Here is an 11,950-nt window from a genome sequence, read left to right on the forward strand (position 1 = left end):
TATTTTTGTTATGAGATACATTTTTTCTTTTATTATTTTAGCCTTTTGACTTTGTTTTAATATTTCTTGTTGTTTCTTGGGATCAAGTCTGAGCTTGTTCTGATTCACAGCTTTCTCTTCTCTGCCATCTTGGCTCCCAATATCACATTATTTTACTGTTACAGCTTCCAGGGAATAACAAGTTTGCATCAGCAAACTGAGAAACACAGTAGGAACAGAATGAAAAAAAAAAAAATAGGATGATTTAAGCTTCTCAGACCAATTGTATGGGACAGAAGAAATAGGCATAGGCTGGGAGTCAGGAGGGTTTTTATCCTGGCTACACCACTAATTGACTATGCAAACTTAGGTAAGTCACTCGCCTTTCGGCCTTTCTTTCTTCATCTGCCAAATGAGGAGGTTGAATCCTAGATGACTCTTTAAATGTGCACAAGTTGAATGGATTCAAATTAGAATTATTTAAATGAGTTTTATACTTTATTAGGCCTTCAGCATTGTCATTTAGTGAAAAACTTAGAACTCATAGGATCCATTTTTTAAAATATAAAGCTAACGAAACTAGATTTGCAATTTCAGTTGCATGAAAGGAAAAGTTCTGTTCTGAAACCTTTAGTGCCATCGAGCTTTCTCTTAAATACAAGGTCTCAAAGGGAGATCCTGTAGGAAAGCATAACCCAAGACAGTGCATCCTCACTAACAGAGACCTGTTGACAGGGGGGTTCTGTTAGCCCTCCTCATCTAGGATGGAGAGCATAATAAGGCAAGCTTTATTCATACAAGACACAGAATGTTTTCAGTGCTTCTAGAAGAGAGGTTTTTAATTTCTGACCAAATCAAACATTGTTTTTAGAAATGGAAGCATGAATCTCTGTTTGGTGCCATGTCTAAATGCCCCGAGACAACAATGCTAACTTTAGACAGAAACAACTTTGGAGTATATTCATCAGAGATACATCACTGACCTTGTTTAAAACTAAATAAGATTCCCTCATAGACATGCTGTCTTCTCCAGTAGTCAAATCTATTTCTGAGCAAATATTAAACTGATTCAAAGTATGAATAATTTTCAAGATCATATTAAAGTCTTCTTTCATACATAAAGCCCATTAAAACAGTAATGTTCAGGAATATCACTAATTGAACAGGATGCATATTCTTAAAGTTAACATTTAAACTACTTCTGAATCAATACTTGATTAAAATTAGGCTTAAAATAATTCCACTGGCAAATAAATCTTCATGGAAGATGGATGGAAAACATCACTGAAATACTGGCTTTTATTTAATCCATTTGTATTACAAAAACATAAGTAAAGCACTAAAGAAAATTGGTTTTTGTTTGCACTTAATACCTGGATCAGGATATGTAGCATTAGTTACAATTTACATATGTAATACTGTTTTGTTCACTATCAGTGACAGTTTGAAAAAGCTCTCCCTGTGGTTAACAGTTATTCATGACTGTTTTTCTAATACTTGGGGATTGTCTTCACTGATTTCAAGGAATATTGAAAAGTTCTCAAATTAAAAATAAATTTAACTCACTTTCTAAAAAGTAAATCTGTTCATCAGCATTGTGATGATATAGGTAGGATTTTTTTGTGTGATATAGGTAGGATGTCTGTGAAATTAAACAGAAATGAATTACAATAGGAAGTAGCAGAGAATTGCTGATATAATAGTATCTAAAGAAAACATACTTTGTAATTTAGCTGCGATAAAGAATCTATGTTATAATAAATATTATTTTTTATATGCACCTTTTATGTACAAGGCATTGTACAAAATCTTTGTAGACTGGTATCTAGTACATGTTTTTAAAGTACTATTTGATTTATTTCTGATAAAAGAGGATAGATTTGATTTGATGTCTTCTTTCCATTTTTTTGTTCCCCTTTCCCTTCCTACTTGTAGGCCAGCCAAGTGAAGATCTCAAATTTCCAAAGGTACAGTGGCCAACACAAGATCTCTGCCCAGACTGCCATGAGGAAATTAAAGGCCTGGACAGCTGGAATGAAGTACAAGTGCTGACTTTCTTGAAACACCATTATGGCATCAAAAATATCTTATTTAAGTATGCTGAAGATCAGGATGAGACTAACGAATTAGAGGTCAAACGAGAGTCAAAAGGAGATATTATTCTGAAGAAACCAAATGGACAAGAACCGAATCTGGATCTGCCAAATATTTTAGATCCCAAATCTCATATTTTAGATAAATTAAATAATAGACCTGACAGAGAGAAAATTGAACATCCATATGAATCTAAGATTCATATAGAGACCAAACAGTCTGGATCTTTCTTAGGGACTGGCTTTTCAAACATTGACATGAGCCTGTGTGTTCTATTATATGTCGCATCATCTGTCTTTTTAATGATAATGTATTTTTTCTCTCGCATGAGGTCCAAATGGTGGAAAGTAAAGTATTATCGCTCACCAGTATAAAACATTTTTTTAAAAAAATTATTATTGTTGATAAATCAGAGACAAAGTTTCTTTGTAAATGGCAAATTGTCAGCATCAGATGCAGCTTTAATATTTATGATCAGGGATTTTATGCCATAGTAGAATTGGGTTTCAAATTACATTTTCCTCATTCTATATTCAATCACTCATTATATGAATGTCCTGTTTTGCAAAGAAAAAGTATCAGACCTTTCCATGGCAATACTTATGTATTTCATAACATTCAATATTCACGTCTTTTATGGATCCATAGCATAAAGAATTATTCTTTATTTATTCTTCCATATTTCAGAAGAAAATTAAATGCTATCCCCCATATAAAAATATTTCCCACATCCTAAATTTTCTAAACAAAATATCTCTTTGCTGCTCATTTATCAAGACTTTGTTTTTATATTTGGACAAGCACATAGTGATATTTTTAAAGATAACAGTCAAACATTTTTGATCCATTTTATGGTATAGGTTGCATCTTGGAAGGAGAAGGCTTTCAGGATAAATGCTCAACTCTCTGGATACTGAAAATCGTCTTCTAAGATGACATTTCTTTAAAGTTTGGGGTAATCTGATTATACTTTGTAATTTTTACTTCCTGGGCTGTTCCCACATAAAGTAAAGGGAACTCTCACTAGAGATAGAACATAAAACCTGAAAACAAACAAGATCATGTTTGAATTACAGTGGTAATACCTCAGAGCCAGTGATTCCTAAGGAAGCAGAAGAAAAGTCCTCAGTGATTTCTATACTTTAAAGGTTGCAGATAGCAATTTTATCTGAAGTCATCTGAGTTGGTGGAGATTTTTTTTTTTATTTAATAAATTTCAGATAAATGCACTCCTCACAGATTTGTTTTGTGAAGAAACAAAGCCATTTCTTACTTCATTCTTTGAGGTTAAATTATTTGGGTTCAGATTTAAATAGATCTTTATAAGGCATGACTCTGGGTGGGTTGTTTTTTTTCCAACCTGTTCATAAGAAATATGTGAGCAAGTGAATGCTTTTAAGGTCTCTCCATCCTGTGATTGTCCTCTTTGTATGAGTGGATTCAAGTCTTGCCTGGATTCTGCTCATGTTCAGTAATAATGTTAATGGAATAAAGAGTTATTATTACAGTGTCACTATGATTTGGACCATTGCGATGTTTCTGTTATAGAGTCAGAGTAGAGCCAGGCAACTTGACAGAAGTGTACTTTAAAATAGAAGTTAGAAAACCATATCTATGCCAGGAAGATGGAAAATAGGCAAGGTGCCATATCCGTCTTTTAATAAATAAAAAAATCTAAAAGCTTATTCCAGCATTAGATTATTAAATTAGGTTTTGTACATGTTTTTCTTAATGCCTAATATTGAACACTGTGATGAAATGACCTTTTTCTTATTTTGGGTCAAAATTTCCTGTTTTATCATTGTGTATATAAAATACTATAATATTTCAACATAGTATATGGACTTCTAAAGAAAGCCTACTATAGTAGGGAGGAGTGAGAATTCATTTAAATATTATTGATCTTGGCCAAAAAGCCAAGAAGCAATCATTTTAATATTATTCTTTACTTTGAGAACATAGTGAAAGTGGAGTTGGTAGTTAGGTCTGGAAAGGTGAAATATGTTCACAGGATCTTACTAGCTGCCAGTCTTTGCTGCACTTTAAATAGACAAGGAGAGAACAGATCATTTTTATAGGACAACCTCAGCTGTTGGAACTTAATTGGGAATTCAAGAAGAAACCCAGTTCTAAAGCACAAAAAGACAACCACTCTGTTCTGAATGCTAGAATTAAAACTGTACCAAGGATTAGACTCTTACGACTTTTAAATGGTTTAGCCATTTAGAGTCTCTGGACTACTATGTTAGACTGAAGTCAACAGAGTAAATGCACTTGAGTTTCACTTCAAAGGAGAGAAGCAGCCTTATATGTGTTTAGGGAATATGCTAGATTGCTAACTTCCAACAGATGAATAAGGAATAGAAATTAAGAGTCTAGATAAAAAAAAGTGGGAAACCATCTCTAAGTCATTAAAAACATGACTGCATTAAATCTTGCATTGTTTTTTAAAATGTTATCTTTTCTCAATGTGGTAACTAACTTTACCATTTTCTCAATTGGATTAATGGAAGGAAAGTTTGCTAGTAGCAAAGGAGGGTCAGTTAGACTAATGGGGATTTCTTAGAGTTTAGGATGGAACTAGTGATAGTGGAAAAGAGAAAAAAAAGAAAACTATTAGGGCAGAGATTTTGGGATTGTGAGATTAAAGACTAATGACTCCCTGGCCTTTTCCCTTCACAGCATTTATCCTTCTCTGGTGTCAGAAGAAAATAATTTCAAAAAAAATAAAACTTTAAGAAAAATAATGAAGGAAGGAGACTAGAAGATCTCAAAGGTCCCCTTCAGGTCTGAGATTCTTTAAACTATGGCATATAGCAATTGTTCAAATCCTTATATAATTAAAAGTTGAAAGTTTTTATCCCCTTTGAAATGAAACTCTATAACATAAACTCCATTTTAATAAATATCTGATTTCCTAATACCCTACCTCTACCAAAATTATGCCTATTTTTACCTTTTGTCATTTTATTTTAAACAGGAGGGATATAGTATTAGTATTTTAAAATCGGAACAGAATAGCATTCTTGATTTGTCACAAAATAGCTTTTGATTTGTCACAAAAGATTTGTCTGGAGACATATGTATGTGGATTTTTAGAATGATTTTGGAAAGCACTGCTTTTTTCTTATATTTAAAAAATGTTATATGATTGGCTAGAGAGTCTTTTGGTATTTACAAGACATTTTGATGTTGATTTCACTGTTAAAATTTCAGGGCAGTAGATAGTTTTAGGAAAGAAAGAGAAAAAAAAGCAAGAAACCTCAATAAGGTGTTTATTTGTTTGCCCAAATGTTATCAACTTTTGTTTTATTATTTTTTACTAGATAAAAAGACAGAAAAAAAAAAAGCAAGAACCTAAAGAATTTCATTTCTCTTATTGGTATAATGAATTTCATCCATTCTACTGTCAGTGGAAGAGGGGCTTTGGATGATCTTAATTTATGTTGCATATTAGATTTGGTCTTCCAATCTTTATGTTTCTCAGTTCCATAAAGGGAAGTTCAATTGTTGGAATATGAAAGGGTCAAGTATTAAGTTTGGAGAGGGAAGAAATGGATGCACAAAAAATGTAGAAAGTCAAATATTCTTAATCCAGAAATGTGTTCTGATTCATGTTTGAATTATCTTAAAGTAGCTTCCTTTTAAATGACATTAATTAGATGTGACATCATATCACCTAATGATAGGGTTTTTAAAATTTTTTATTTTGCTAAAAGTTCTTAGAATTCAAAGTGAGCCTTTAAATTTCATAGCATCGTATTGTAAAGTTACAGTGGTTTGGGTGATAAGTTTGTGTCCTTCTGAGAGATGATGTTAAAAGAGTTTCAATGGAGAACAATAAATATGAAATTTACTTTCAGGGAAGGGACCAGGAGGCCAAATTATTTCTCTTCTCTAGTGTTAGTGATGGGGGGAGCTACTGTGCCAAGAAAACCAAAAATATTTTCTCAATTTATTTTAAACTAGAAATGGTATACTACAAATAATGTTCATGTTTGAAATTGATATTAGTATTTTTTAGTATTGCTGAGGTGTATTTTCTGAGTCTAGAGATAGCATAAAAAGTTGATGAAAGCTAGTAAATATATTTCATTAATTTAAATGCTTATTTATTTTTTAATGAAAGGATTTTGATGAAAAGCCAGTTGATAAAGTATTGTTATTTCTCTCTTAACACAGAAAAGGTCCATTTTGTATTGAATTGGCTAATTCTGCTGTGTACATTTTTGAAATAAAAGAAGTCTGACATTTTAGAGAGTTGTTATTGCTATTTTAAAAAGTGAAACCAGCTCTAATAATGAGTATATAATTATCATTGTTGTTTCACACCTCCTTTCCAAACATCCTTTCGATTAGCATTCTAAATTCTGAAATTCATTCTCTCTCATCATGAATGTACATATGTCATTTGAAGAATTACCTTCTTTTGAAAACCTTTTGCATATCAAATTAAAACTGGATTAATGTGACAACCGCACTAGCACCCAGGACACCCCAGAATCAGCCAGAAGCAGGATGAGCAAAAGTCCTTAGTCTTTATTCAGACACAGGATTGAACAGGATGGAAGCAGAACCTCCTCAACTGCCTTCTCCCTCATCTACCGCCAAAAAGTGACTCTGGCTAGTCTTACTCCACTCTCTAGTTCCTCCTACAATCCTCTGTATACACCAATCATTGAGCCAGCACAGGATAGTGGGAAGGACCATTTTCCAAGTATATCCCCATAGAGTATTATCCAATTGGTAGTTAGCCTCAAGTGCTGGGCTGTCCTGACCTCAGTGCATCGACTCAATAGTTTCAGCCCTCTACAGATTTCATTTACTTGAGACTTTCTGAACTCTTTTGAAAGAGTTATAATGCCATGCAGCTGTACTTTATTTTATATATTTGTTTTCTTAGAAGTTTATTTTAAATTGAATTGTACTTTAAGTGTATTAGGGGACTTGCTGTTTAAAAGAAACCAGTAGTCAATTCTCTTAATGTGAAAATTGTATACCCAACTCTCATAAAAATTAGTTCAGAACTTTAAAAGATAATAAATTTTTCTAAAGTGAAGCACACCCTGTATGCACACCCAGATCCCTACTGCTAATACATTAATGACCAAGTAGATCCTTTTCCATTCAGCAAATTTTGGGTGAAGTCCAAAGCATTTATTTACCAAAGAAAAAAATTTTCTCTACTATTAGGTATAGTCTTAATAGAATGTAAGCTCCTTGAGGGCAGACATATTTTTTGGGGGGAAAGAAATACCTTGTACCCATAGCACTTTGCATAGTGCTTTCCTTACATACTAATGTTGAATTTCTTAAGTATTCTGTAAATTGCACAGCATTTGAACTTCTTGTTAATGTAGGGGTGGATAATCAAAAAATAATTTGAAGTGTATACTGTCACTTTCACTATGGAGTCATTTTTGGTCTCATATTTAAAGAAACTAATATGAAAATGCATTTGCCTTCTGTGGACTAGAAGTGGTGAAGCAAACTGAAAGGAGATGATCTTAAGAGGGAGTAAACATTTTTCATTAATGAACTACTTTCAGATAATTGTAATCTGACTAATAAAGGTATAATGGGGTAATGGGGAAGGTACTGGCATTGCAGTCAAATGACCCAGATACAAACCCTGACTCTTACACTTTCTTTTGTGACCTGGAGCAGATCCCTTATTAGCTGTGGTCTTAGCTATCTCCAAATTCTTTCTAAATCTAAACAGGAAAAAGAAGGTGCCAGTAGAAATGGGGGAGGGTGAAGATGAACAGGAAAATTCCCTCAAATGAGTTGGCATCTATTAGGGAGTACCAACATAATAAGAGACTGATGCTATGACAGGGCAGCTAATGTTGAACTTTCTTTACCAGTGCAGATTCACACTGCAACTTACAGCTCCCTAGGTGACTAAGGGATTTTGATTTGCCCAGTGTCACACAGTATTTGGGGACAAATCAAGATCATCTATTTCATGCTACCTCTCAGTATTAACAACAGAAAGTTACAGTTTAGAACACAAAAATGATTAAAAGTCTGAACCCTAAGCTGCACAGGACTCTTGCAATGATAATAGCTTTTTTTCCACAGAAGGAATAATATGTCCAACAATCTCTTTATAAGATAATTTCACAGTTGTAATTGAATGGAAATCATTCAGTCCAATCCTCTCATTTTGCAAATATGAAAAATAAGATCTAAAGAGAGGTAGCAAGTGGCTTGACCAAGATCATCCTTTCAATAAGTGGTGGGGTTGAGACTCACACTCAATCTCATAATCAGACCAGTTTTTCTGCTAGACTTTTTTCTGTCTACTCAAGAGCCTTATCCTCTCATTTCTTTTCATTTATTTTCCTTCCTTAGTTGAAAAAACATTTTCCTAGAAGGAAGAAGCAAAAAGCCTTCAAATTTTAGGTCCTAAGGGAATTGTTAACTTGGAGGAAGGAATACAGGGATGGGTTCTACCAGATCTTTTCTTGCTAGATAAGTCTTGGGGTTGAAGGATAATGTGTGAATCTTCCAGCAGACAACATTTGCTGATGCTAAGTGGAAAAAGCTATTGATGTAGAAGAGGCCTGAATTCAAATTCCATCTAACGTTGGTGTCTGACTGAATAGGGATAGCTCAGTGTTTCAGTGGATAGAGTGCTCAACCTTAAATTGTGAAGATCTCAGTTTAAAATCTGGCCTCAAAAACCAATTGTGTGACTTTAGGCAAGTCACATCCCTTTTTGCCTCAGTTTCCTTATCTGTAAAATGAGCTAGAGGAGCTGTTAGACTTGACTGAACAAAAATAACAAAATTGGAAAAATTATGCTTGTAATATCTACTGGCTTCTTGTGGTCAGATAAGTGAATACGGCGTATAGTGTTTTGTTAACCCCAAGATTAAAAGGTAGCAGTAGCTATGTGTTTGAAGGTGGAGAAATCTAATCAATTTCGGGTATAAATGTCACATATGAACAATTCTCAGTGCTATGCTTTTCCAAAATCTGTTTTTAGAGGGAATTGAGGGATTCTTTTAAATCATTATGGTTCCCTCTCACAAGTTAGAGGAATTTCTGTTTCCCCAGCTTTTATTGTAACCTGATAGGAGACTTAAGTAAATCTTCCTGAACCTATTTTTGTTGTTGATTCCTGTGCATATATAAAACTCATTCAAGATTTCTTGGAATATATAATGAGACAAACTTGTTTAATAGCCCTCTTTAATTTTTAGCTCTAAATTCTCTCAAGTCCTACCCTAGCCCATTGAAAAACCAAGCAATTTGATAAATATTATACATATGAAGTCATGCAAAACATTTCCATATTAACCATGTTTAAAAAAAAAAGCAAGAGAAAAAAATATATCGTTCAATTTGTACTCAAATTTCATTAATTCTCTCTAGAATTGAGTAGCAATTTTTTAAACCATAAGTTCTTTAGAATTGTCTTGGGTCAGGGAAGCTAGATGGCACAGTGGATGGAGCACTGGCCCTGAAGTCAGGAGGACTTCAATTCAACTCAGGCCTCAGATATTTAATACTTTCTAGCTGTGTGATCCTGGACAAGTCACTTAACCCCAATTGCCTCATCAAAAAGGAGGAGGAGGAGAAGAAGGAGGAGGAGGAGGAGGAGGAAGAGGAAGAAGAAGAAGAAGAAAAAGAAAAAGAAGAAGGAAGAAGTTGTCTTGGGTCATTTTAATTTACTAGAGTAGCTAAGTTTTTCACAGTTGATCATCATTACTACATTGCTGTTATTGTGTACAATGATCTCCTGGTTCTGCTCATTTTACCCTGCATAAATTTATGTTTATATTATATATATATATATATATATATATAATATATATATATATATATATATATATATATATATATGTCTTCTGAAACAATCCTTTTCCTTAGTTTATACAGTACAATAGTATTCTATCATCACACTCATATACAACAATTTGTTCAACTGTTCCCCAATTGATGGGCATCTCTTCAATTTCCAATTCTTTGCACAACAAAAGGACTACTATAAATAAATTTATACATATAGGACTTTTTCCATTTGGGGATAGACCTAATAGTGGTATTGCTGGGTCAAAAGGTGTTATACATATTTTATAGCTCTTTGGTCATAATCCCAAATTATTCTCCACAATGGTCAACTCAGTTCACAATTCCACCAGTTCATCAGTGTACCTATTTTCCCACATACCTTCTAGCATTTGTCATTTTCTCTTTCTGTCATATTACCTAATCTGATAGGTCTGAGGTCATACTTTTAAATTATTTTAATGTACATTTCTCAGAGGTGATTTCGAGCATTTTTTCATATGATTATAGATAGCTTGGATTTCTTCTGAAAACTGCCTGTTCATATTCTTAGTTCATTTGTCAACTGGGGAATGGCTCTTATTTTTTATAAATTTGGCTTAGTTCCCTTTATATTTGAAACCCATTGGATTTTGGAATTAGGAAGACTTGGATTTGAATCTCACTTAGACAACTGCTATTTCTATATCCCAGGACAAGTCATTTAAATGTTTTGGGCCTTGGTTTCCTCAATTGTAAAAATAAAGATTTGGATTTAACTACTTCAAAGATTCCTTCTAGCTCTAAATGTATAATTCTATACCTTCTTATAGAAAGGGCTGCAACTAGGTGTAGGGGACCAAGGATAGTTTAGTAGAAAGTGAGAGTTAGACATGAATTGAGAATCCTGGATTTAAATTCTACAATTTACAGTTAAGTAATTCTGCAGTCATGGTCATGGGAGAGGGGAAGGGGGGAATGAAGAAAGGAGGAGAAAATTAGAAGAAAAACAAAAGAAGGAAGGGGTAAGGAGGAGGATTTTTTCTGAACAAGGCTCTATTAACCCAATCTAAATCTATGGGCAGTCTCGCTTTAATCTCTCTCAAGGCACTCTTAAACAACATTATATGTGGGTCATTCCGTGGCCTCCAAGCACTTTCATTAGCTCTTGTCGAAGGAGAGGGGAATCAACAAAGTGATGGAGAGCTCTCCTTAACCTTTATACTTTGTAAAAAACGGACTCAGCACTATGCAACAGTTTGGGTACCAGACCTGCCTTGGAGACATGGTGATGACGATTCTTCCTGTTCCACTGAAGATGTTGAAGACTTGCCAAATCCGAGGAGAGGATGATCTTTGTTAGCTCTAGGGCCTCTCTAGTCAGGGAATGTCTCCATAACATTGATCAGGGAGTAAGGTTAGAAGCGCACTTCTCAGCATAGCTGCGGCGGCTTTTTAAGCCACTCGAAGACTGACAAAAGGGAAGAAGCAGCAGTGAATCTTTGAGGGAGGATGCAAGATCCTGAGGCGAAAAAGAGACAGAGATGTTCACTTTTTCGACTGAACAAAAAAACTAAATCTAGTACAAAATGACCACTCCTTGGAGTGCAATGCCTGGCCAAGAAAATGGGCTGGGGGATTCTCTACCCCGACCCTGAGCCAGCTCGAGATGTAGTTTGATGTGTCTCTATGGGTGAAATTTTCTCGGATGCCTGTGGATAATTTCTTCCTCCGTTGCAGTGGTAGCCCGAGCTCGTTCTACTGCTCAGTGAAAGCGGGAAGCACATTATCTAAAATGAAAGGATAAAACAACAGAATAATGATAACGACAAATAGCTAGAATTTATACTGCATTTTAAGGTTTGAAAAACGCTTTGCACTCATTACCTCATTTAATCACCACAACAATCCTGTAAGATACGTGAGATCACATCCATTTTTCAGATAAGGAAACTGAGATTAAAAGAGATTAAATGATTTATCCAGGGTCACATGGCTAATAAGTATTTGAGGAGAAATAAATGGAGGCTACGACTTAACAGGAAACGCCACATCCCCCGTACTAATCCCCCCATCCCCTAAAAGGATACCTGCTTCA

The 11,950-nt window shown here is 34.3% G+C and overlaps 1 protein-coding gene across 2 annotated transcripts in view; it reads left to right on the top strand.

Annotated features, from left to right (window-relative positions):
- QSOX2 (quiescin sulfhydryl oxidase 2) overlaps positions 1 to 6,329 on the top strand; it is a 74,094-nt gene extending 67,765 nt beyond the window's left edge. For both annotated transcript variants that reach the window (XM_051980343.1, XM_051980344.1), the window contains exon 12: positions 1,915 to 6,329. In XM_051980343.1, the coding sequence (XP_051836303.1) occupies positions 1,915 to 2,447 (533 nt within the window). In that variant the 3' untranslated portion in view covers positions 2,448 to 6,329. The remainder of the gene's footprint in view (positions 1 to 1,914) is intronic.
- Positions 6,330 to 11,950: the final 5,621 nt, after the last annotated feature.

This window comes from Antechinus flavipes, chromosome 2, assembly GCF_016432865.1.
Source record: "Antechinus flavipes isolate AdamAnt ecotype Samford, QLD, Australia chromosome 2, AdamAnt_v2, whole genome shotgun sequence".
Taxonomy (NCBI): Eukaryota; Metazoa; Chordata; class Mammalia; order Dasyuromorphia; family Dasyuridae; genus Antechinus; species Antechinus flavipes.